The sequence below is a fragment of the Zosterops lateralis genome (assembly GCF_965231275.1).
Source record: "Zosterops lateralis genome assembly, chromosome: 12".
NCBI lineage: Eukaryota > Metazoa > Chordata > Aves > Passeriformes > Zosteropidae > Zosterops > Zosterops lateralis.
Window position 1 is genome coordinate 18,139,051 of NC_139772.1, and position 27,651 is coordinate 18,166,701.

Consider the following 27,651-nt stretch of genomic DNA (forward strand, 5'->3'; position numbering starts at 1 on the left):
ATTAAAGGCCTACCCCCATGAAAGCACATTTCCATTTGGTTAGGTATCTTTTGTTTCTGGCTGGGAACACTTACGGAGTATATCTGGAGCCTGAATTAGACTTAGAAAGTCATCTTCTGTCTCTTGCTGAGCATATTTGAGAAGTGAACGCTTATGTGCAGCTGTCAGAACCTCCTGAAGAACCTCAATGTTCCGAAGCTTTTTGCACAGCCCGCAGACTCTCAGAGCTTCTTCATGGTAAACAATGGCTTTGCGTAAATGTGCTTTCCCTGAAAACATTCAGAACCATTGGTTGTCATCCAAAGGCAATAAATACAAGATAATTTTCAAATTGTAGCAGGTAGCTGTGTGAAACTGGCAGTTACCCAATTGTTTTCTCTGAACTTTGTCCTTTAAAACAGCAAGAACCATCAGCCCTTCAGGCACGTGGTCATACAGCTGGGACAAGGCTTTCTCCTGCTCATCTTCATCATCACCGGGCTGCACTGTAAGAATGGACAAAAAACATTAACCATACATACACACCTATTGGTTCCCTGTTCCTTTAGGTGTATTATTGTGTAGTTATTACAGCATTCTCTCTCAATGCAGTAAAATACTTATATACGTGTATATGTGTATATAAATAAGAATTTCAAGGTTTTGGTTTTATCATTTACAATATGCAAGTAATACTCACATGCCGAAACATATTAATAAAATCTGAACTATTTAGTAGCATATAATGGATATGTAATTTTCTTTTGTTTCTGTGAAAGTCAGTTTACTGAATTTTCATATTTTTCTCAAAAGACAAAATGACCACAATTTAACATATAATGAAGCACCAAAGTTCTTGGCTCCAAGACTTATTCACAGACCAAATTTTAACTGTTGGTGTATTTGTTATTTTTATTTATACAAACATATAAAGAAATATGATTCTTACATTCATGGTCACACAGAATGGTAGCAATGAAGTAATGTGCCAGAGCTTTGTAATGGTCTGACTTTATCTGTGCCAGCTTAGACCAGGAATAGGGAATATTCTCTTTCACTGGTTCCTGATTCATTGCAGTGTTTACCAGCATGTAAACCTCTCCCACCTAAAATAAAGCAAATAATTGAAGTATGAGAACTTAATATGAGATATTAGGAACTCAAGTAAGGGATATCATACTCAGGTTTAAGATAATTTCATGTACATTCACATCAAAGGAGGGGAAAATATGGTTAGGATGGGTTGGAATTAAGTTTGGAAAAATTGTTGAAATGTCTTCTCTGATTTTTCCCTCACAAGAAAGGTAAATCAATTTTATACAAGAACAGATGGACTAAGTGACTAAGTCAATCTATATGGCTTCATAGTTAAATAAAAACACCATATAATAAACAGGTCTTAATACAAATACATCTCATTAATTCAGTTGAAAAAAAGAGTGAAGGATATTCACGCAGTTTGTGCTACACTTTGAAACTGAGGAGTCATACATAGCCTGAAGTTTGTGTGGTCTAGTTTAAACTGGGATATTATGTTTTATATAGAGGAAATAAAATAATTTTTCAAGCAGTGAATGCTGCTTTAATCAAACTACTCCAACTGAGAGGATAAAAAAATCTTTCCCCTCCAGCTGATCAATGCTACAGATATGTCATGGTGGCTTTACAGGGTTGGTATGAAAGGCTTTGCCTGTTTTTCTAGTATGGAACCAGTTATGTATCTGCTGTCATGGAACCTGTCATGTATCTGCTACTCCAAAATAACTGAGAAAGCACAAGAATATCTTCATGGCATACTGATTTTTTTGGTACATACCTCAACTGAGTATTAACGCGACCTTTTGGGGCAAGCCTACCTCACCATTTTCTGCCAAGTCCCAAGACAGAGCTCTGCAAGTACCAATTTGATTCTGTTTGTCAAGATCCTTCCCTTCATTACAATTTAGCTATTCTTTTGGATTAAGCTTTTTAAGTTTGCATACCCTTCCGCAGCTGGGAAGCCAGACAGATTGTGTTCAATACTTAACAAGGAACCACACAAACAACAGTTCTGTGGATGAAATCTGTACTGTTTGAGAGACCAACATAAACAGCTTGTAAAAAACCTTCAGCAAGTTCACTGCCTATTTCTGTTAATCTCCATGAATTATATAAATTCTAACAACTCTAAAATAATATTTAAATTTTGTCTGTTCACATTTTAATCTTCTCAAAGGTTGTGCTTCTCACTGTAGTTTGTGAGCTGCCCCACATTATTTTTATTCCCAGTAATGGTTGCTAACATTTAAGTTTAATAAATTCAGTTAAGATTACTAAAAGCTGTAGGTAGTAACACAGCACTGTAAACAGTTATTTTGAAGGCTACATTTAAAGTTCCATATTTTACCTTGGCAACTTCCTGTGTCATTTTCACTAGTGTGAAAAACTCATTGCGTATTCCAGAAAGACCAATCTGCTCAAAAACACACTCTCGAGCTTGCGCAAGCATCATTTTTACCAGAACATTCAACATAGCTGGGCTCATATCATAACTTGGGGTGTGAGTAAAGGTCTCCTTTAAGTAGCTTAGGACTCCTGCAATTACAAAATGGTTTTGTCAGCATTACAAAGACATACAAGTGAACATAATTCTAGTATGTACCATAAAAATTAGGATTTAAAGGATATTTTCTAGTATTGTGCTACAGCAATCTGAAGGAATTCTTAGTGCCTAAGAAGTTAGACTGACCTACAGGTTTTGCTTTGCACTGCCATCAACCATCCCTAAATACAGCTGTCAAAATTACACTTCAGAGGAGCAACAGAAACTGTGAGTTTTGAGGGCACTGCCTGCAGATTTGCTTGTGAAAGTTCTTGTGATTGACTGTAAGACTGTGCTGAACTGAATGTGACTTATATGTGGGAGTGGCAGGCTGTGGCTTATAGAAGGGACAAAAAAGAGAAAAATCTGCACAGCTAAAAAGAGATGCCAGTAGTAGAACCTCTGGATAGAAGGAAAAGACACAAACCTATAAACTTATTTAAATATTAATCTTCTTCTCAGATGCTGCTAAGTGTGTTGTGTGTCCCAGTGAAAGCTCCGTTCCATGCCTGTAAACTAGAATTTTTATTTATATACATATATATATATATATATAAATATATATTTAATAGGGTAAAAGTAAGATTCTTATCCAGACATTTTGTTCCACCAAAATATTAATAATTTCTATCCTATGTCACATTTCAAACAAACACTGCCTGTAGTGAAGTACTGAGTAACAGTTTCATGGCTGGAAGCGTAACCTTCAGCAGGCATGTCATCCAACTGGTTTAGTGAGTTCACCTAGACTGCTAATGCTGACAGTCCTGCAGAAGTGTAACAGTAAGATCTCTGCCTTTTAAGTATTCCAGCTTCTGTAATCTTACTTTTTGCCACTACACTCAGTTCAGGCCATGTTGTGCAGTATTTTCCTACTAAATGGTGTCTGTGATTTTTGATTTTCCATGTTACACGTGTATCTGAATTTTTAACATGCCATTAAACAAATTGGAAACATGGCCATCCCTACCTTTTCGCACTAAAAAATTAATCCCAAATTTATCAGGCATATCCCAAGTACTGATAGAGTGCACTACTGAAAGGAACTGAAAGCATAGGAGAAAAAAAAAAAGAGGGTTTTTTTTCCTAACATATTTCTGCTTGTGCTGAGGATAAATTCTGTTCTTCCATTCAGCACTGGGAAACAGTTAATACAGACTCCAGATCACGCCTCTGCCAACACAATGAAATGTTATGGCACCATGCACAGGTACAATGAAATGCCTCCTGAGCATGTTGCTTTGGGGCCCTGCAAAGGTAACTGTGGTGGCAAACAACACCTTTCCACTTTTGCATCAATTCTGTTCTGCAAACATGGTGAAGGGAAAAGCACTGATTTTTTTTTTTAATTTGCAAAATGGAAGGAACAGCAGTAAAATGGAGAAATTTCGCAACTATTGAAATTTCTTTTAGACAAAATGTAAAGGTTGAAAAAATTTCTTTCTTCTTAATATGCATGAAGAAATACTACCCATTTTTTTGATAGCTGTGTATTCAGAGGAGGAGATTTATGAAAATTCAACTCTGTGCTCCACAGCTTTTAGCTGATAAAACTACCTATACAGTGCAAACAATATCACAGATGTTAGTGCAGAAAAAAAAAATCTCACAGTACATATTAATTACAAAGGACATGTCTTTAAATATTACATGTAGCACACATGATACTTACAAAACTAATTAGAAAATCTATTTTAAAGCTCCCACTGAAAACAAAAGACTTTATAACATGTTAGTTGTTCAAGGGATAGGATTCCCTTTAATAGAATTTCTATTTCTCCTTGCTTGGGACAGAGATTGATTGTTTTGAACCTGTTTGCATTGGGAATTTATGGAAAACAGGTAGTCAACTTCCAATGAATTGCAACTTTCACCAGAGGAAAAAGCAAGATTGTTTTTAAGACCCTCCTATGGAAAACTAGGCTTACAGGGTTTTTATCAAATCTGTCAGTTGTCTCTTGTACAGATTTGACACCAATGTGCTGTCACTGAGGTAAAAGCAGTTATGCAGTGAAACAAGGAATGAAGCAGTTAATGCTAGTGCTACAACTCTGACCTTTGCACTCCAGTTCAGTAATCATTAACCACAGTATTCACTGTCTTATCTGCATGTTCAGACTACAGTTCCAGGTTGTGAATTAAAGCTTAAGCTGAGCTCTTCACTAGGCTTCTTGAATGTCCCTATTCCTCCTTTTTTGTGTAATCAGGCCAGTAGATAATGCAGAAATCTGTATGATACCAGAATGAGACTGGGAACACTTGCAGAAAGACCTTTCCAGTATTTGAAGACATGTACCTGCAGCTTTCTGAAAAGCATCAACAGCATTTTCAAGTCCAGCCTGTGTCTGACGATTGCATCTTGTTCCAATCTGCGTGTAGAGAGCTCCAATGTTGAATAAAACACTAGCTTTTTCAAGCAACAGATTTTGCTGACACACCGGGACTCCTGTGAAGGAATCATACCTTGGGAAACAAGTATTAGAAGAAGTGTTATAATTAGCAGGGTCCATTGGAAAAACAAGCACTTTCATTCTGTTTTTCTGAATGAATAGTGGAATTCTTAACTGTTCTGCTACAGTGAAAATGAAGGTGAACAGAAACACCATTATGTTCTGCAAGGACAATCCACATAACTAACCCAAGCCAGGGAACAGCTTTATTTGAGACAATTTTCAGCAGGATTTACAGCAGTGCCTCCATCAGGTCATTACATTTAACTCAGAACTGCCCATAAAACATCACAGAAGTGAAGAGCACACAGGGGAAGTATCCCTGTGTGCTGCTATACTCTCTTAGATGTTGCCAAAGATCAAGCACTGGCACAGTCAGATCCTCTACTGCTTGTGTCTGAAGTTTCTATATGCAGTTCTGACTAGAAATTTACGAGTTCCTCTTGTTCCAGTTTTCCAGTTCCTACTACTACATGGTAGTCATCTTTTTTCATCATAAAATTTTTGAATTCAGAGTCAAATTTTGCTCTCAGATGTAGTAAATACTCTCTTATAAAAGGTTAAGTTGCTCCTTTATCTCTTCTGCCCAAGTGGTCTTCCTAACAAATTGAAGGAGGGGAATTAAGGTCTGACCCTGTTGCTTGTCCTCATTTTGTACATCTAGGTTCAGAATTTGGAAACATCTGCAGCTGTCCAAAATGAAGATTATTTTCTCTCTTTCTTCCTTGTACTCACCTGTAGCCCAAATCATAATCTAGCCAATGGTTTCACTCTAAGCATGTTAAGGGTGTATTGTATTCAATTACTCTAAACTATAAAAAAAAAAAGACAACACACACTGCAGGGATTCAGGAGCAGACACACACTGACATACTTAGATTAAAACACAGTTAATGATTAACCAGTGTTCTGGGGGTGGGGGGGAAAGGACTAAAGAGAAACATGAACTACACACTTACCACGTAAATAGAACTCCAATGTGCCTGGTGGGTGGGAAAAATCTGTTTTCTACATAACCAAGTTGCAGGAAATAGCTTATCAACATCTCAATGCCAGCTTCATCTCGGCTAGGAGTGCGGCAGGCCTTCAAATACAAGAGATTAAAATTAGCTGCATTCTGTTGAGCTACAGGATGAATACTGAAACCCCAAAGCTCTGCTTCCTTTGGACTTCATAGAAATGTGTGGAATCTGAGAACAGTAAGCTTAAAGCCATATGGATTCATGCCAAAAGTCTTTCAGCTGCACACAAGTAGCACATAACCTTTAAAAAAGCAAACAGAATCTGTTTGGCAAGTCTCAAAGTAATTAAATAAAGATTATAGGTATTTTATGAAAGCTACAGAGAAGGCTTGTTTCTAGCATAGTACAGAAAACAAACAACAGTTAGAAATACCCACCATTCTACAATATTTTGCCAGATTATTCCACTTCAACGCTCTCCCTGCTACATTTAAAATGCTTTAAAATAAAAAACAGTAAGCGAAACAACTCTTGGATAAACAAAATTTACAAAGTTAGATCAATAGCTCAATCATTTTGCATAACTTCATCTGTTTCTTCACTTTTTCTTTACTCAGACTGTAAAGCTCTTGGACGGTGGAGATTCATGCACCATGTCTCAGAAATTAAGTCAATAAGTAAGTTCTAACTAAAAATGTCATATTTTGATTCCATACAAGTGTTATTTACAACTGTATATTAACAGACTTCATAGTATACCATACTTGAACTTACTTGTCTCAAATCCATGAGATCTGCTATTTCATCTTCATACTCTGAACTGTCCTGACTATAATGTTCCAGAATAAAGTCCTAAAAAAAGACAAAAAAGATAAAAAATTGGAACATCTAGAATTATCCTAAACTATTTTTTCTGCAGTTACAAACAGTATGAAATTGATTCAGTTGTGATTTGAACAGCGCCTACTCCCTTTCAGTCAATAGCACAGTAATATACAGCAATGAGACTACAATAAGACAGCAGAATTATGATTTGGTATCTTAGACAAATTTCACTGTGACGTAAAGAAACCAAACATCTGCTACATTAGCTCCAATTGGTTTTAAAACAACAACACTTAGTGGATTTGAAAGGGACAAACAAACCCTGTTATCTAAAATGACACGGGGATCAAGTGACCATAAAAGAGAAAAAAACAGGAAGAGATTGCCAACTTTTTGTGAGCTATGCTGGGGCAATTCCACTTAAAATAACAAAGCTGCAATGACATGAAGTGGTATCATGATTTGACCATGGAATTTAACCCACAGAAGTAAAAATAGAGACAAATGCTACAGTGATACAAGATGGTTTACCATGAGATAAAAATCTATATTGCACAATACACAGAAGTTCAGAAAATAGAGGATGGCTCAAGCAGCCAGCCAAGTATATTAGTCAACAAACAAGCAGTGTTAATGCCGCAACACTGCTTCCCAACTGAGCTGTCTTGGTTAGTGTAAGGTGGTGTATCACTGCATTATGCTGAGTAAAATCTCCATTACCACTTGCTTTCACACTTATATCAGTAATCAATACTCTTATTAGAAACAAAACCATGGAATGAATTTTTATTCTTTGGTTTAACTCTGTCTTTAAAGTGGAATTTCTTTAACAGTTTTGGATTTGTTGTCCTAATTAGGTAGGAGCAATGACCCAAATAATTGGTAGTTAATTTTTAACACATCGTGATCTTAATTTTAGGGCAAAACAAAAAATAATTTGTACTTAAATTACTTCTGTTTCTTTAAACAAATCTGAAATGGAAGTTATTTCTGTTAATTATTCATTCTGAAATGTGTATGTAAAATTTACCTTGAGGGGGAGTGTAAAGTCTACATCTTTGGTTTCCTTTAGGCCAAGGGGTACCAGGGGAATACTGAAGGTCTCTCTATGGAAAAAAAAAAAGCAAAAAGACTCAGAATTTCTTTTCTGCTTCTCTTCTAATTTTATTTTATTTTATTTGATGACAGGAAGTTCATACACTGGTGGGGTAAAGAGAGAAGTATACGGTTCCTTCCTGTACAAGAAAATCTGCCTAAAGGCCTGTACTTCTCAAGGAGAGAGTGAAGAAATCTACTTGCCTGCACTTTTTTTTTTTTTCCATTTAAGCCTCTTTTTCCTTCAGGCAAAGAAAAGGAGACTCTCAAAGGCTGCCTTACTGCAGTTTAGCTCCACAGCTGCTAGATGATCTGCCACAATTAAGAGCCTGGTAAGTATCAGTAGCTATAATCAGTACTTTATATGCTACCAATGGTTTTGGACGTAGTAGTTGTGTGTGTAACACAGGGAGAAGCAGGGCCAAACTATTCCAGCTTTCACAGTGAAGGGTGTAGCAGTAGGAAGTCCAAGTACTTCTTAGTTTCTAGAAAATGAGAGATGTGAACCTCTGGACAAGTCAATCCTAGAATATCAAAGGGCAAGAAGGATGAGAACTGACTTTAAAAAAGACCAAAATTGTTTCCAGATACATAATTTGTTGTGTAGATTTAACAGATCACTATCAAGCAATTATAAAGTTCATCTAATAGTTTCATTTTTCCTGAAAACAACTTTTTGACTGTCTAATCATTGTTTAAAGCATTCCATTACCAACTAACTACAAAATCCCACATTCATTTATGGTCTTGTCAGCAAAACCAGCTTTCTTACTGGTGAAAATTCCATCTTGAGAGGGTGGCAGTAGGAATACAGCTTCCTAAGCAAAGGAAGAGTCCTTAGTGATCCAGAAAGTGGCTCTGTTAGCTTGAAAAGTACTTCCAGGATACAGAGCCAAAACACCATTTCAAGTGTTTTGATGTGATTTTTGATGAGGCTTTTAGAAAAAACCTCAACACTTCTACTACAGACTATATAAAGATTTTTTTCCTGAAAAGGAAGTGAGACACACAGAAAAGAAATCCTAACTTGGTAATTTATTCCATTCTAATACCATCCACAGCCCCTGTAGATATCAGCATTGGTCATTCAAAGAAAGTGAATTTTTTTCCACAGCAAAGGTGCCACACCCATGGAGCCAACGTCATGAGAGTATTGAACAGTTAGGGAGGTGATCCTTGATTTCCAGAACTGACTAGAAATAGCATCATGCTTCTCAATCCAGTGTGCAAGTCCTGGGAGGGCCAACCCTTCAGACTGTTCTGACACAATACAGACTAATCCAGTAAACCATGGGTGTGACCTTATGTTGACAACTGTGTGCACAATAGTCAGAGAGCAACTATTAATAGCTAGCTGCTGTTAAAGGCTACAGGGAAATTAATTGTTTTCGCTGATGAAACATAAAAAGCATTTAGAGCTTAGAATGAAAAGCTAAGAAAGGCAAAACACCATTCAAAATAGATTGGGAAGGTAGGATCAGGAGAGAATAACAAGCATACTGCTGTCCAGCCTCAAGGCTTCTGCCTGCCTTGGGGCCTGACCTACTGCTCATCCTTCAGTAAGAATCCAAATATTTTTAATAGTCTTTCGCTAGAACAAGAAATAGTACTTGCGGAGCCCTGCTCTCATTTCCAGAGCCATAACTGCCCTCTGTGCTCACATGTATCTATGAAGACCAATAAAATCTTGAACAAGAAACCCAAATCTCAAAAAAAAAAAAAAAAAAAAAAAAAAAAAAAAAAAAAAAAAAGACCAGCCAAAAAACGCCCAAAATATTTTCACATCAAACAGTTGTCCAAGTTTGCCATGGGGGTAGAGGATAAGAAGTTTAGCACAAGTTGGTGTTTGAGAAAACTACAGTATAGGTGTTTTGCATCAAGTCATTCAGTTGGAAGCTACCTCTCTGGAAATGTGCTTCATCCTTTTATGTTAAGGACTCCTTGTAATCCACCTGGAAGTTTAACACCTAACTGAGAGCAGTGCTAAGAGAGACCCAAAATTATACCCCCATCACATGAAGCATTTGAATTTGTACCTTGAGCTGCTGTTAATCAAATAGTAAATATTTAGTTTTAGGAGCAACAAGACATATAACTGATACAGAAATCATTTCAGTATGCAGGCCATGAATACTCCTTAACTTTGAAGTTTTATCTTTGAGGAATCCATTGCAATTTATAAATTAGTGTGCTTTTCAAAGTAGAGAAAAATATCTTGGAAAAAATCCAACTTCATCTTCTAAAAGTTCCTCTGCTTTAGCCAAGGAATTTGTGGCTGTCACTGAAGGGCACACATTCAAGATTACCTAGTCAGCTCTAAACAGCAAATCAGCATTGTGTTTCTGCTCTCCAGCTAAAGAGAGGACTGTTGAGCACATTTGAGAAGAGATATTACTGTATTGCCAAGTTTGTTCACTCCAGAATGCACTGAGCCAATCAGCCATTCCAGTTCTGGAAATTCTGCTAAGGGCCACCTGTTTGCAGTACAGCCCCAAGAGCCTTCAATCCTCACAATACTCTTCTCTTCAAAGGAACTTCATACCCAAGGTCTAGTGGCACATACATTTCCCAAGAGAAGGACAAATATGCAGACTAGCCCTTAGTCAACAAATGTACTATCAAGTACGTTCTCTTCCCATCAAGCTCTCTGTTCCTTCATGTGATTAGTGTCCAACATTCACACTCACCTAGAAACAATTTTGTTTTCAAGGGTAAACAGAAGATTTGTTAATAATTGAATAACTTAGCTTTATACTTACTCTGCATTTTGATAAACTTCTACTGAGATATTAAGTCCTTCCAATTCTTCTTTTAAGATCTGCAGGTCTGAGTTTACAAAACTCAGTTCCAGTAGTACCTGCTCTCGTACTTTGTTGTTGGTGGTTGCTCTGCAGAGACATATCAATTTTTTTATTGCTGAGGAAAAGGTTCTCTACAAGCATGTTGATCCCCTTCAACCTTCAATGCAAGCATTCTCAGCATTTTTAAGATTTCTTTTTATCTCCTTAAGAGATGATACAAGACCTCATGTTTCAGAATTTATTAGGTTTTACTGTCAAGAGAGTGCCTGGGATAGTTTCCAGATAATAGCATGCAGCAACAAAATATTTCCTATATGCCAAATCTTCCTGTATGATTAAGGGTCAAGCTTATTTTCAGATACATTAATCAACAAAACTAAAGCATCTTAAACAGAATCACTATCCTATTTTCAGATTATGTGGTTTTTTTTCATCAAAGAAGATAGATGGGCGGAACTAGTCAGGAGACATTCTTCAACAGAGACTTCCCCACCTTATAAATTGAATAAAGATCTGTTGAGACTTCTGATCTTAAGAATAAAAGAAAATAACTTTCCCCCAAAAGTTATTACAGAAATACTTTCAACCACATATTTTCAATGCAAGACATTTTTCTCTATAACTTGATCTTGTTGGATGTAAATATGATTTTGTTTGCTTGTTTCCTTTGCCATTTCTGTATTTATATGGCAACACTTTGAACTGCAAGTACAATGGATGCTGGTATTTAACACCCCCTGAGCATTGCTCTGTGATTACTTACTTGTGTATTTTTATCACAATTTCTAACCTGATCCTCCACACAAATTTTATAAGAATATTACTCTTTTCAAGATACTTAAATCATCTGTATCTATAAATCCACAGGTAGGAGTTTAAGATAAAAGATATCCATGCTTAAGATATTGTACCCTTATATTAGAGTTTGAATCTGAAGATAATAACGAACTTAAATTTGCAGCATTTTACATTTACCTTTATTTTATGACAAAATTCACCTTCATAAATATTTATGAACAACCATCTCATTAATCTAGGCTCCACTTACAGCAGTTCTCTAGTTTTATGGAGCACCTTGATGAAGAACTAATTACTCCAAGACTAAAATTCTAAGTTTGCTTTTCATATTATAAATTAGTTACCTGTGATTTTTCTATGCTGTACTTTACTGAATACATGGATTGCTTCAATCAAGCAATGGTAACATCTGTTGCCTTCATAAGCCAAACTGGATACAAACATATGGTGGGGTGGATCTTCCTTGATAAAGGCAGCACCACGAGATAAATGGGCAAGTTTTGATGCTACAAGCACTTTAATTATGATATATTAAGGCTCCACGTTTGGTCTAGCTTACCATCCTCCACAGGAGGGATTCTAATATCTTTTCCAGAAACCCCAAATTTCCATCCAGACTGAGCTCCCTATTTGCTCTATTACTATGAACATCCATCTCAATTTGATTTGAATTGATGTTATTACCTTTTCATGTTTTTTACACTGTAGACATCCTTTTTAGTAACAACCAGCAAAACACAGCTACAGAGGCAATGTGATATTGTCAAGAATCACATAACTCTACACTGAATTTAATTTTAAACTCAACTTCCAGAGCAAAAGACAATAAAAAGGAGAGGGTGAGTTTTAGAAATTCTAAGAACAAAAGTCTTTGCACTATATGGATCGTGTGCTTCAAGCCTAGCTTTGACTTTCAGCCAAAAGTAAAGAAACATGCATTTTCAGTTTTTTCTCAAATCCTACTCCAGGAGGCTTCTCGTGGGCAGCAATTGGTTTGTTTCTGTTAGAACTTGATGAAATTCAAATTGAATCCGCAAAGATAAAGCTTGTTTACATTTTTCTTTAGGAGACTGTGGATGCAACTAGTCATGTGAACTATCTAGTGGTCAGGTTACTTCTAAAATTGCTTTTCAAAGAATGAGCAAGTTTTAATAGTTCAACAGGTGTAAATTCATTCTAGATTTCTAAAATCTTAAAAATAAATCTGTTCCTTTACTCATAAGTAGATTTAGTTCCCACTTCTGTAAATAACAACTTCAGTATTTCAGCAGTTAACACTGGCATCAGAAACTGAACTTTAGGATATCTAGGTTAAATGTTACCAGTTTCCACATTAGATATTACTCATCTCTTCAGCCCTTCCAATGTACTCATGAATCAACAAGCAGAAACATTAACTGAATGAAGCATTCCATTGCAAAACCAGGTATACCAATTTTCCTAACCATACAAAAAGTAGTAAAATTCTAAGTCTCACTCCATAAGTCAATTACCAGAAAACAAAGCAAAGTTAAGTCAGTCACAGAGGCTAAAATTACCCAAGTTTTCAACCTCTCACATCTTTTGCAAGAGTGAAGATAAAAGCAAGTAACAGACAACAGGCAATCTACTGATTAATGACGAGTTTAAGAAAATTCAATTTATCCAAGCATTTTCACTTCTTAAAGTATATTTACTAGATTTTGGGTTTGAAGACCTATTGTTGTTCCAGTTGCAGATAAAAAAGACACTACTGGAAACTACTGCAGATGAGAATAGGGATAATTTTCAGTTATTCTGTGTAAGATTAGAAATCTCCAGGCTGTTTGCCAAACAGTTAATCACAGGATGTACCAGCCTTAAGACAGGTATTACTCCTATGGGGACAGCCACATATTAAAACATATCCTAAAAAATATAATAGATGAAGTTACCTCAAGCTGTAGGAGAATTTGGTGGCAACTGGTGAAAACCCAGCTCTAAGTACATGTGTGCTACCCTGCTACTCCTGCATCATTACTGCATGGAGTAAAGAAGGCAACAGACAGTCCTTTCTACTATGCAGCACAGAACCCAACAGCATAGTGGCAATACCTTTACTTGATTTGCTTGAGGAGTAAAAGAGACTCATGACAATATTCAGCAGGGTTGACTTGCCATTACCATTAGCAGTAAAGCTGAACAAAGAGAATAACCTAAGAAAGTCTAACATTCAGCTCATTTACTACAACATGGCACTACTGAAAATGCACTTGAAAGCAAGTAATGACTCTGTAGAGCTATAGCTTGAAAAAAATTCAAGGAGATTCACGAATCATTCTACAGTAAGAGATGCAGCATGTTTGGGGGAAAAAAGAAGAAAATACAATAGCTAAGAGACTTCTATAAAATTAAAAGAAAATGAAACAACTGTTGCTTGGACAAGAATACTAAGAAACTATGACAAATACCTTAAAAGATTTTCAGCACCAGCTCTCATTCTCACTGCTTTTAAGATCTGCTGGTTTAGAACAGCTCTTTGGTTTTGCAGTTTGCTTCTTCCAGTCTCAGCAAGAGGATTACATCCCTAGAATTAAGAGAACAAGTTTTTTGTTGATGTTAGAAAAAACTTAAGAGGGACTAACACTGAATTTAAATGAACTTTAATACCATAGGTTCTGTAGGAACACAGATTAGCTACCTTGACATCAATGATGATCTGACATCAGCGACAGTATTTCTTGTCTCAAAGTTGGTCATTAAAAACAAAAGAGACCATGACCATAACATCAAAATCCAGACAGAACATACTTGTTATAAATCTCAAGTGCACCTGTGAACCATTCTCCTCTCCCCTAAAAATATTTTCAAGGTATCTTGCAAATGCAACCAAATTTAACAGAATGTTATTCAGTTTCTAGGATTTTATGAAAACAGTACCTGGCAAGACAGCAACTCCCATCAAATCTTCTGCTTAATCCTTGCAAAATATCAGAGTTCCATACTGGGATATATGCAGCCTTGAAATACAACTGTGTCCAAAACAACTATGGTGCTCAAGGTTTGGGGCTCAAAAACCTGCTCCCAGTGTTAGGATCTCTGACCTTTCCTTCTGGTGGCTCAGACCTTCAGTACAATTCCTATCCCTCCTTCCCTAGCTCCTCTCTTCACATCTCAAATTTACCAAAACACAGCTTAACAGGGTAAAAATTACCTTCAGACTCTTATCAAATTAAGCTCTTTGAAAGTAAAATGTGAAATCTGGAACCCACAAGAATGCCCCCATATATGTGCATACCTTAAACAAGACTCAAATTGCTGAATCCTATGTTTGAGCAGGACTGAGCCATTGTATTCTGAACACTGATAAGCTAAAACTGCTACAGATGTTTGCATGTTTGTCTTTCTTTTGTTTAAGGGAAACACAATTTTAACACCTTTTTAAAATATGTCATAAATTGCCCTTCCACAATTTATTCTTTTCCCCTGCCACTCTTTTTTTAAAAAGTACCAAATGCATTTGAATCTTAATACTCAGAGTCCACCAGCACATCCTTTCAGCCTTAACTAATAATTCTGAAGCAAATAAAATCACTGTTTTAAAGCCTACACTTAAATGAAGAATGTCCTTTTGAGTGGCCTCACTGGGTATCACTACAAAGCTTATCAGAGTCCTACTGTATTGTCCACACAAGAAGGAGGCTCAGACCTCCCTAAGTCTCCTTTCAACTACTCCAGCCACTAAATTATGCACTATTTTGGACTTCACTCTCTTAGTTTTGACTAGAAAAATTTGATTTTGTTATAAGAGCCATCTAAAAGTCTATTAATAAGCTCTAATTTTGAGTGATCAAGCAATGACATGCCAGCAAAACAAAAGTGAGCATTTAAATACAATATGAAATTCTGATCACGTATTTGAAGTTCACTTCTTGTTTTTGTTGCCAAGTGAAAGCAATTTGACTTGACAACAGAGAAATGAGCTGATCAAACCAGATTATTGTAGTTCAATTGAGAAGGCATATAGCCCAATAATGTTAATTTTACATCTCTAGTTTGAAAAGTTTGTAATAAATAGGTAAAATGACAGGGAGCTTGTGCAAACATCTTCAGAAGCACCACTTGCCACGTAACTTCAAAAAACACACCACACTGAATAACTACGCAGAAATGTTTCTGCATTGGAATATCACCCCCAGCACAAGCCCCCAGCTCCCCTCACGGAGAAAGCTCCCACAGCAAACTCGGCACCAGCGGATTCGGCCCTGCCCGGTGTTTGGGCAGGGGCAGAGCCACAGACGGGGCCTCTGTGAGGAGCGCTGGAAGCTTCTTCCCCGGTGTCTGACAGAGCCCATCTCTGATGGCTCTGAAGACGGACACGCTGCTGGCCCAGTCTGAGAGGCTGGTAATGCCTCTGCGATGAAAGAACAAAAAGAACATTTAAGAAGAGAATCAAACAGCGCACACACGGTTTTTTTCCCAGGGGTGTCGAGGCGCCGCCATCCCGGCACAGCCCACACGGAGCCCTGCCTGCCCGGCCGCCCCGGGCCAGCCCAGCTAAGGGGCCGGGCAGGGCAGGGCCGGGCAGGGCCGGGCGGGGCAGGGCCGGGCGGGGCAGGGCCGGGCGGGGCAGGGCCGGGCAGGGCCGGGCGGGGCAGGGCCGGGCAGGGCCGGGCGGGGCAGGGCCGGGCGGGGCAGGGCCGGGCAGGGCGGGGCCGGGCAGGGCAGGGCCGGGCAGGGCCGGGCGGGGCAGGGCCGGGCGGGGCAGGGCCGGGCAGGGCGGGGCCGGGCGGGGCAGGGCCGGGCAGGGCAGGGCCGGGCAGGGCCGGGCAGGGCGGGGCAGGGCAGGGCAGGGCAGGGCAGGGCGAGGCGGGGCAGGGCAGGGCAGGGCGGGGCAGGGCGGGGCGGGGCGGGGCAGGGCAGGCGGCTTCTCCCTCCCGGCCCCGCTTGAGCAGAGGCGGTAAGCAGAGCCAGCACACCACGGTGGCTGCCACTGCCCGAGCAGGGCCGGCAGGGCCGCCTGGCCGACAGCAGAAACATGGAGAGCAGCTCTCTGATACAGAACCTTGACTAAATCAACCTCGCGGTGCTGTGGGATACTGTAAGAATCTCTAAATTAGTGGAACTCGTTGGCAATGGTACCTACAAGCAGCTGTTTTTCTTCTAGTCAGAGAAGAGGGAGAAGTGAGGGCTGTGAGGGAAAACAACCCGGTGAGGCGGCACCGGGTCAGTGGGAAAGAAAGAGGGGCCAGAGGTGCTCCCTCTGCGAGCCACGGTGAGGACCTTGGTGAGACAAACAATTTGTAATTCATGGAGTCCACAGGGGATGCAGAGATCCACTCACAGCCCGTGGGAAAAGTGGGCCAGAGCAGGTGGATGCCAGAGCCAGCTGTGATCCAGTGGGAGACCCCAATAGAGAGAGGGCCCTGCTTCCAGAGACACAGAGGAGCCTTGCTTCCAAACTAGAGAGCCGATCTTTAGAGAACTGCACCCTGTGGACAAATGACCCACGCCACAACAGTTTGGGGATGACTGTTTGCCCGTGGGAGGGACCCCCCGGCATAGCAGAGAAAAGATTCCTCTCCCTGAGCGAACAGAAGATGATCTCGAGTGAGGAACTGACCAAAACTCCCACGCCCTGTCTCCCTGCTCTGTCAGTGGGAAGGAGGGAGGGAGGGGCTGCAGGGAAAAAAAAAGGTGTTTTAAAGGCTTGTTTTACTTCTCATCATCCTCCTCTAACTCTGTTAATAATAAATTTACTTTATACCTTTAAATTTGAACCTGTTTTGCCCTTAGAGTGTTTTGTCCTCATCCTCATCTCAACTGATGAGCCCTTATTTTTATTTTTTTCCCCTCTTCTCTGCCCAGCTGAGAGCAAGAGAGAGTGAGCAAATGACTTTTGTGGGTGCCTGGTGTTTGGCCAGGGTCAAACCACGACACACACAGAAGAATAATTTTTTACTGGAGGGAATACACACATGTATTCATTCATTCATTTCAGATTAGAAGTAGTCCTTTAACTACCAAAATCCTTTATGCTCCTCTACACACAATTATACACAAAGAAGCAAGGCACACTTTCGTGTCTAACTTGTGGCCTTGTAGCCACAAGTTGCTTTCTGGTCCTAGTCTGATTCTTTTTCTGGGATGCAGCTGTTCTCCCCCACTTTGCCTTTCCTTCATTTTGTGTTGTATTGTGTTTTCTACTACTGCTATTCGAAGCTTTATCTCCTTCTATTCCATCCATGCCATTTTTCACTTGAACCTCACCAATTACTTCCTCTTCCTCTTACATTCATTTTGAGTATTTAATTATCATCTCAGACCTGTTATTTCCATATTTATGCAGAGGTATTTCCTGCCAACTTCTTTCTTGACCACTTAGTTCAAGCATCCTTCTAAAATGTATCCTTGCCCTGCCCTTTGTGGTTTTTTGTAAAGCTGCAGCTTCCTCCCGGAACTCCCTGGTCCTTTCTGTGTGCCAGACATGTTTGATGACATCATTCAAATAACTTCTTTACAGCTTCACTTGTGGGAAATTGTTCAGGAAGATCAACTGCCTGATTCCCAAGCCCATGAACCTCGTAGAAGTGATCTCTTCATTTTAATAACCTTTTGATCAAGCTCCCACTGAACAATGAGTAGAAAACTGCAGTGATCTGAAACTCTGCAAAGAGAAAAAGCGTAAGAGGTATTTGCCTGCATTTCAGGTCCCCAGGCACTATTCTCTGTGGGAAGGAAAACCAGCCCTGGGCCCTAACAGGAAAAGGCACTGACAGATCAAAGTATCTGTATAACCTCCAGTGTGTCTGCAAGTGTGACAATTTTGGCAAGAGGCTTCTTATGGACAGAGCAGTCTGTTTTCAGGAGACGCTCACCTGTTGCAAGCATATGGCTCCCAGTAACTTCACAAAACCTATAAGGAATTAATATTTTACTTTTTGGAAAATGTTGTCTTTTACATCTGCACTGGGGATGAGAACACTCAGCTAATTTGTGTTCATTTGTAAGCTCAAACTCTTTATTGAAATCGAGCTGCCATAAAACTGATGGGTAGAAGTCTGCATAGAGGACAGCAAAAATAACCAAAATCTGAAAAAACCCCTAAGAAATACAGTCTGGGAAAGACATCCCCTTGCATAAAGCACAAATTCTACATACTAAAAAGTTATTTAGGAGGTCCATGCAAGTGCTTAGTTTTGTCTTCCTCCAGATAGAAGTTCCCTTTCCCAAACAGCATTTCTACATGGTTCACATCACAATCCAGTCATGATGAATGCAAAATTCATGACTGTTGGCCAAACAATGAGTAATGGCAGTAGGTATTTGAAATTAACATAAATATGATTTATGAAGTAGTGGTTTGAACTTTTAAGATGAGCCACACTGTCTGAAGGTGACACAGAGTTGAAACTGGGTGTGCCTCCTTACTTAAAGGAGAACAGTCCTTTCCAGCCAGGGCAGCCTGTGCTGCTTGTCAAGCCCAACAGTGTACACAAATGGCCATATCCTCCGGGTATTTAAACATGTATGCTTAAATAACAAGAACGTATGGAACTTGTGCCCACAACTTCTTTGGTTCCAATAGCAATCGTAACAAATGGCATATTTCACACCAGTGTTTCTAGAACTGATCCCAAGTCCTGCTAAATTGTTATTTCCTTACCTTCTTGCAGCACTATAATTAATGTTTCTTTGTGGATGTTACTACTAGTTCAGTTTTGAAAATGTATCTGTATACTGAAAATCTTTCAGAAGCACAAGTTTTATCTGAGAGTTTTGTTGTTGTTGTTTTTGTTTGTTTTAATAAAGAGGTGGGGAAGATCTCGTCTTCCAGAGCCTGGTCTACCTGTTCCACGAACAAAGTATTTTACATGTCTAAGTGCCTGGCCCAAAGACTAATATAAAGTTAAAAAACTAATTATTGTATTAGACTCCAAATATGTATTTCCTACATGAACTCCATCTTGTCACAGCACTCACTAAGCAAAATCAACATTCCTGTTTCATCAGAGACATCTGTCTCTTGACTCATCACATTTCAGATGATTCTCAGTTTCACATGAAGGCCTACTTTCTGTTTTAGGTTTTATGAATTTGTATATAATAAGTGGATTTTGGATGACAAGGATTATGAATCATTGCTATGTTGTTTCTGTCCTGCCAGACAAGTGGAAAGAGAGCAAATACCTAAATAAATACTCTTGTGTCAATGCTAATGTTGATGGTTGCCTGGCTACTAATGACTTAAGAAGAACCCCATGAGCTAAACCCCAGTGGAAGGACAGGTGTGGCAGGTTGGTAAACTGATACATTAACAACAGGTGGGGGAAGCCCTGCAGAAAAAAGCCCAAAAAGAGGAGAAGCACACAGAATTAATTAGGTAAGTGCTGATTCATGAGGTAGTTACCATGCCTATCATCATTGTCAGGCTGGTGCTTCACTTACGGAGCTGCTTGCTTCTGCTTTTAAGCCTTCTTCCCTGACAGAGGGGACTAATATAGTCATTCTTTCTGAATAGCTTGGTCTGTATGATAAGTATCTAGCCTCACAGATGGAAGCAAAGCTTAAAGAGAGGGGAAAGAATTATGCATCTTTGTTCAACTGATCAGAATCTAAGGATTTATTAAGCTAGCTGTTCTACTGCTCTGCCTCTGTGTAGCACAGTGGACTGCTATCCAGAACAACCAAATTGAAGCTGGGATGCTTCATGTTGAGCCAATACCTAGAGAGCTGCATAAATGTTAACTTTGGAAAAGTAACTATGGCTTTTTCTTACCATTTATTGCAACTTTCTGACTGGTGAGAGATATCTGAAAAGTTATGGCCACTGTAAGGTGTTACAAAGCAGTAAGCCAAGGTGGGAAAAACAGTGTAGAAAGAATTTGCTAGGTACCTCTTCCTTGTTCTGCTCCTACCCATCAAAAACTAAACAACAAAAACAAAAAATACCCCCAAACAAACATAAGGCAGGCATAGCCGTACTAATAGGTCATCACATAAGCACTGGATCCTGTGACTAGATGGGTACTAGGTCATAAATATCCTGAGTTCTGTATGTTGATGTGTCTCAGGGATATTTACTTTGCAAAAGCTTACCAGTTAAGTGGGGTGGTATGCTAAAGAAAAAAAAAAAAAAAAAAAAAAGAAAAAAAACAACACATTTGAAAGGCCAAGCAAGTCACAGAACCATGGCAAGTGTAAAAAATAACCATGGCTGGGAGAAGCATCTCGTGTAAGTAAAACTGCACATGAAAACAGACCTGCTTTAATTACTATTGGTCTGTTGAAAAGTACTTCCTGTCTAAATACTTTGCATTACTTTTAAAACAAATTGTCCTTTGCTCTTATCATTAGTTTTGTCATTATTTTCATAGAGAAGAAAGACTGGGGGCAGAATTTGGATGGATGTGTGGGATATGCATTGTTGATTCCCAGATTGCTATCAGTAACAGTGAAAGAATGTGAGATTCTGTACAGAATAGGTCAAGATATGAGGCTCATGGTCCATGAGCATTCACATCATCTGGGAGAACAAGTACAGTGTGCCCTGGCAATGTACACTGAACTACGCCAAGACAAACAGAACAGCAGCAGAACCAGTTCCTGGTACATTATCTTCTCAGAAATTAAAAAGTTACAGGCAGAAGCTCCATCTTCTTTTTGATGGAAAGTAAGGTGCTTCTTCCATTTTACCATAGTGTCTTCAGGACACCAGCAAGGATTTTTTTGTTGTTGTTGTTGTTATATGTTTTGCCTTTAAAAGTAAAATTCTTCTCATGAGTTTCGTTGCAGCTCATCAAACAGCTAAAGAGGGCTGTTTTGGAGGGGAGATATAAGAGGAATTGAATAGGGGCAACAGTGATAGAGTTATACATACCCTGTGTGCCTGAACAGGTAATTTCCTTAAAATTAGATTATTAAAAAAGAAAAAATACCAACAAAAAACACACCAGCATTGAGCCAGCTCAAAGTATCTTATAGGTTTGAAGAAAACTTTAATTTTGCATATATAAATGATAAGTCTTTGCCATGGGGAGAAAGGAGATAATGGAAAAAGACAGGAAAGTGGGAAAGGTTCATCCAGAGCAGCTCTGACATCACTGGAAGGGAATGGGGAGGGTAAATCTGAGAAAGGGTGCAAGTGGATTTCAGTTGCTGGTACCTATCACATCTCAGACTCACAGGGCAGAGCCACTTTTTAGTGTGAGAAAGAAGCCAAAGCAGGAAACATGGCTGTGCATTTGTTTCCCCATTTCTGGCCAGTCATAGTTTTACAGGGCCCCCTCCCTACATTAAAAAAATAAAATAAAAAAAGGGCACTGAACAAAAGTTAGCTAAGTAAGTTGTTTTACATACTGCATCTTGGGGATACTGAGGGCTGCTCTCTGGTATGCTGTATTAAAAACTTCAAAAAGCATAATACACAAAAGAACAAGAGAGACTTTGAGCACACTTCCCATAGTAATCTACTCATCAAAAGAAATTATCCAGAGTCTAAAATAATTGGATACTGTATGAATTGCCCAATTTTTCTCAATTATAAAATTTCATTCTGCACAATATTCTTAGAAAGTATGGGAGGCAACTTCACTGTGTAAGTAGTGCTTGGAAGCCATGTTTGAGCAGGACTGATGCAAAGCAAGTGTTTTGCTTTGCTACACAGCTTACAGAATTTAAAAAGTCAAATAAGTATCTTTTGACCTAAAAACACAAGGACTATCCTTGGACATTGATGTGATTCTACACCAACAAAAGGGGTAAAACGACCCTTAAATCTTTCCAGGAAAACAAACAGTGTGATTTAGAAAGGAAGAAGAAAACAATACCAAGGTAACTCAGAGGAGAAGACCCACGGGCAGCCATCAAAAGCTCTGTCACTCATTTCAGTCGCATAAAAATACCAAGTATTCCATTCACAGGGACATGCAGATACCACATTTAAAGTATCTCCTTGGATTCACAGCTTGTAGCTGTTAAAGATTCCAGGAGTGAGATTGTTTTGGTGCATTTTTTATGTGTGTTTTGTTTTTCCTCCCCCTTCACCTCCAATTTCTAAGTCAGAATTAAAGCTCTGACTTTTGAGACCATTCAACTAACATATAATATACATAAGGTATATCATTTTCCTGCTTACTTCTAGGGACCAAAGGCTTTGTGCACCTAGTCTAATCTGAAGTTCATAACTTTAATAAAGACACTCATGAGCTGGCTGAACCTTTCCAGGATCTGAGGGAACAGAGGGAAGAATGTTTCACTGCAACATGTGGCTCACTGAGAATTTATCAGATTCCCACTTTTTATTACTTGTGTCTTAAAGCAGTGAGTAATTGGAAAGATGCTCATGAGTAAGTATTAAATTGATCTTACAGTATTTTCATATATGAGAAGAACTTCATTCCTTGTCTAATAGGCTTTACACTGATCTAATACTGTTTCAGTGACCTTAACTGTAGCATACAACAACTTAATTTAAAATAAACTCAGTCATTTAGCAAGTCTGAGTGTAGAAGATCTACTACTCTTATGACCTGAGGAGCAACTTGGCTACTAAATTTCAGTTTGCCCTTATCAGTAAAAACAAATAGGTGGCAGAGATGATTTATTTAACTTAAGTTCATGAAAAGTCAACTTTTTAACTAACATGCCTCAAGGCATGAGCTTGCCACAGTGTAGAAAACATAGCTATGTAAATGAAGTAATTACAATTTGGCCACATTACATGATTGGGAAAGACTGCTAAAGACTAAAAGTCCTGCTGAAGAAAACAGTGATTTACTCACCAAATATTATAGTAGGATTACTCAAATGAGGAAGCCAGACAAGATTTATTCCAAGTTTCGTTTCAGTTTGTCTAGTTATTTACAAGGTGGCAGTGATTCCTTGCAGCTTGGCTGGCATAGGTAAAGCCTGGCTCTTTTCAGCTAGAAACAGTTCCTCTGCTAAAGGGAAATGTTGTTAAGCTCCTGCAGGCTTATATATTTGATAAATACTGTGGCAAAAAAATCAAACAGCCTGTAAAGAGGGCAACAAAGCCAAGCATATGTGCCTCCCTACCAGATAATCCAGGTGGTTGCTGAAGTGTGTAATGGGCTATTTTTGCGCAAAGGTAAGCAGCAACAACCTTTTTACCCCCTCCACAGACCAGACAGTTCATGGTCTTGGATCCGGAATCTACACCAAAACCCCCGTGTACCTACACCTCGACCTGAAACCCATAGACGGAAGTTACAGGTGCTGAGAACTTAAAAACAGCAAGGGAAAGCCGAATCAAAGCTCTCTGAGAACGGCACTTACTGCCCTTTACCTCCAGTGAAGTTCACAGGACCCCACGGGGCCGCATTACAGGCAATACTTAACTATAATTACTGTTGTGCAGAAAGAACTCAGGTGCAGCTGATGGCATAAGCCGCCCAGTCAGTCTGAAAAGTAATTAGGGCAGATGTTCATTAGGAACTTCCTAACGAATCTATTAACTTCGTTACCTTACTGCAGTAAACTTTCTTACAGGTACACAAGGTAATTTACTAGAGAGCGCGCCAAGAGACGCGGGGAGCAGCAAACAGAGAGGAGAGCGGGGGGGGGGGGGGGAGTAAATAAAGACAGCAAAAAGAAGGACGACAAGCGCAATTTGACTCATTTTGGTTAGTTTCGAGGGCTCCTGTCCCTCGGGGTGCCGCCCAGCTCAGGGGCAGGGGGGGCCGCGCTCAGCCAGGGCAGGTCCCCATCCCGCCCCCCAGACCCTGGGCTGCCATAGGACCGAGCCCACGACGCTCCGCCGGGAGAAGGCAGACTGTGAGCGACGGAGAGGGGACCCCCAGCCCCGAACCGGCCTCGGGAGGCGCTGCCCCGAGCACACAGCCCAGGGTGCACGCAGCCCACCCGCCCCGGGCTGGCCACCAGGCTTCCCACCTTCCGAAAGTAGCCGTCCCCCGCCGGCTCCGCCGCCTGGCAGCCGCGGGGCGGCAGGGCGTCTGTCATCTTCGGGCGGGCTGGCCAGCCGTCCCTCCGCCGCTGCTACGAGACGAGCCGCCCGCCGCGCAGCCACGACCCTGCGGAAATGCCACCGCTGCCCCACAGTACCGCCCGGCCCCACCTCCGGCGGTGCGGGGAGGAGCTGCCCCGCCCCACGGCCGCTCCTCCGCCGCCCAGTGGTCCTGTCGAGGTCCCTGCACGACCCCCGGGCTCCGTGCCCGTAGCAGCCGTGGCGGGGTGGCCGAGGTGCCCCTCGTGCGGAGATGGCGGCGGCCGTGGCTGGCTGAGGGCGGAGCCCGCTGCGCGGTGGGGCTCACTCCTGCTCCTCGCCCCCCGGCCGCTCTCCCCTGCCCCGTGCCGGAGCCTGGCTGCCCGCCCCCAAGGCACCGCTCCCGCACCGCCGAGCCCGGCGACGGCCCCTGGGGGCGGCCACCCGGAGCGGCCACTCCCGCACCTGGGGCCGCAGCTTTCCCCGGGGGCTGCACTGGGGAGACGAGGCTCCCCGCGGGTGGCTGTCCCCAGAGCAGGCTCGTTCCTCCGAGGGGCTGCTCCAAGCCCGCGGGTGCCGCCCGCAGCGGGGCTCGCCGTGCTGGTCCCGGGGCCCACACGGCCACTTATCACTGCAGCGACCGCCTTGGGGTGCGTGTGGGCCCGCCGGCACGGCTCAGGAGCGGTGTCTCCCCGGCCCCTCCGCGCACCCTGATGTGTGTAAAGGCAGGAGCCGGGAGAGGGCCCGGGGCCCGGGGAGCTGCAGCTGCTCTGGCCCGGGCCCCTGCACAGGGCGGCGGTGCCTCGGGGAAGGGCAGGGCCGGCCCCGCTCCGGGAAACCGCTGTGGGACCGACACTGCGGGGGGCTGCGGGTGCTGGTGCTGCCCGACCCCCTGTCTGGAACACTCTGTGGCGTGACCAGCTTCACAAATGTTACTGGACACTGGGGTGAGGAATTTGCCAGTAGTGGTTCCTATTCCTAGACGTGCCTAACCTACAGAGCTTGCCACACGTTTAGCTTTGAAAGATGCAATACTTCTATTATTACCAAACTTACCTTCTTCCCCATTTACCCTGGCCTTATTTCTCTTTTTTTAGCTTTCTTTGAATTACGGCATAGTTGTGTTAGGCAAAAAAAAATTTGAAGAGAGAATATTTTTTATCAAAGGAAAAAATATCCATGGAATTATATCCTTAATGGAAACAGTTCTTCAAAAATACTGAGGTCTCCAAAGGATTCTACAGGCAGGATGGGTAAACTGTGTGTCTACTTAAGGAAGAATCTAGAGTCAGCAACTCAGAAATTGGGATCCAAAGATTTGCTGTCTTGAAAGCAGCTGAATTTTGTTCATTGTGATTTTCCTCAGTCTCACCTCACTATTTTTTCCCAATAATTCTAAAGATAGTGGATGAATGTATCAGAATATATATTAAATATAAATAGGTGTAAGTAGGAAACTCGCTCCAATTTTTAAATTGAGTGTGTAAAAATGTTTTAAATGTTACGCTATTAGAAAAGGTACTTATCTGACAAAAAGGATTTTAAAATTTAAATCTTGCAAATCAGTATAAAACTCTAATGCAATACATAGAAACTAGTTTAAGATAAATGAGAAATTTGCCAGTGCAGGCTGTGCTGATACAATCTGCCAGTTAAAATTACATTAATGTAACTCTTTCGAGTTTGCACCACTGTCACTGACTTTACTGAAAATGAATCTCATTAAAAAGCTACAGCTATTACTCCAAATAAAGTCCTAAGAGCCTGTAGTTAGGCCAAAGGCTCAGTTAACAACAATGATCATTATCATGGTTATGTGTAAAACACAAATCTCCAGAAATTTCTGCATGATACAAGACCAAAGACAGTTTATAACATATGCTGGTAACAAAATGCAGCATTTCTTCATTGCTGGTGGTTTCTCTGAATAGAGCAAAGTCAGACATCCAGTGAGTTTCTACAGTAAAACCAGGAGTCCAAGAATGCACGCTCCCTCCCCATTGCTAGTGTCTGGGCTGTGTCACCCAGCACTCTCTCAACTGCCAGATCAGACTGTGCCTTCCCCTGGCTCAAATAAAGGGTACTTCATTGGGACTGTGTTAGGACTGATAGATAGATTGTTTCTTATCCCAGTCACTGTAGGTTTTGTGTGCATGTAGTGAACGTGCTTTTTTTGCAAAAGGCACATATTGATTGTATAGTCTCAGTAGTGCTCAGCTGTATAATGACTGAGTAGGAGTGCTCTCTGACCCTGGAATGTAAATTGCAGCTTAGAACATTCCAAAACCTGATTTATGCTCAAAAAACCCATGCCCCTGCCCTTCTCATCATCTTGTCTCCAGTAGTTTTTTGGTTGCTATTAGAATTCCTAGAGTTGGGTTCATACCACAGATTTTCTCATGATTACTGCCTGAATCAGAAGGCTTGGTTGCTGCATTGTAAAGATTGAGAAATATAGGCTAGAAATACAGATTAATGTGTTCAGAAAATGGGTTGTGTAGATGCAGATGTTTGCTTGACATTTATTTTTAATATTAGAAGAGAGTGACTTCTGTGATCTCATGCACTGGACACACTATCTGTAAGAAAGCATCAAACGCTTAAGAATTTGCATCTAAAAAATATCAATATTTCTTCATGTGTTGAGGCCTGAGCAGCAGGCCTAAGCCAGGGCTGTCTTACAATCCTGGGCACTGTGACTAACACCATCAGTATTACTTAGCAAAAAAAAATAGATTATTATTATTAATAATAATTAATGATTAATGATTAATGATTATTAATAAAAAGACTGTTTAACACCAAACAGGCTGGTTTAGAAACTTTCCCATAATCTCACGTAGTTATCTGCAAGAAAGGATCCTTTTAAGAAACTTTCCCAGCTGACATTAATTAAGGTTTGTTGGTATGATGCTTTAGGGAAAACCCACCCAGCCATGGCCTGGAATCTGGCCCAGTGTGCCATCAGATCCAGGTGCTTCTGCACTAAAAATATAAACAAGTCACTTTGACTGGCTGATTTGGGCCTATAAAAACTGGAGTCTCTTTCAGGACAAATTCAGAAACCTCACCTGTGGGTGGATGAACTGTGTAGGATTTTCCCAATTGACAAGGAAATTGGGAAGGTCCTCTCTGTGAAATGGGGCTCACCAGCAATTGCAATTGCTGTATGATGGTATTTAGGCACTTGGTGGTGTATCTTTCTCAATCACTATTCTCTTTCTTGTATGGTAATGAT

At 40.6% G+C, this 27,651-nt stretch overlaps 1 protein-coding gene across 1 annotated transcript in view; it reads right to left on the minus strand.

Moving 5' to 3' along the window:
- RHPN2 (rhophilin Rho GTPase binding protein 2) overlaps nucleotides 1–24,486 on the minus strand; it is a 29,555-nt gene extending 5,069 nt beyond the window's left edge. The window contains exons 1-11 of the mRNA XM_083870493.1: nucleotides 24,362–24,486; nucleotides 13,921–14,036; nucleotides 10,652–10,780; nucleotides 7,828–7,903; nucleotides 6,747–6,824; nucleotides 5,970–6,094; nucleotides 4,857–5,023; nucleotides 2,366–2,553; nucleotides 929–1,085; nucleotides 366–485; nucleotides 75–269 (exon numbers count right to left, since the gene is read on the minus strand). Of these exons, the coding sequence (XP_083726619.1) occupies nucleotides 75–269; nucleotides 366–485; nucleotides 929–1,085; nucleotides 2,366–2,553; nucleotides 4,857–5,023; nucleotides 5,970–6,094; nucleotides 6,747–6,824; nucleotides 7,828–7,903; nucleotides 10,652–10,780; nucleotides 13,921–14,036; nucleotides 24,362–24,430 (1,420 nt within the window). The 5' untranslated portion in view covers nucleotides 24,431–24,486. The remainder of the gene's footprint in view (nucleotides 1–74; nucleotides 270–365; nucleotides 486–928; nucleotides 1,086–2,365; nucleotides 2,554–4,856; nucleotides 5,024–5,969; nucleotides 6,095–6,746; nucleotides 6,825–7,827; nucleotides 7,904–10,651; nucleotides 10,781–13,920; nucleotides 14,037–24,361) is intronic.
- Between the last annotated feature and the right edge of the window lie 3,165 nt (nucleotides 24,487–27,651).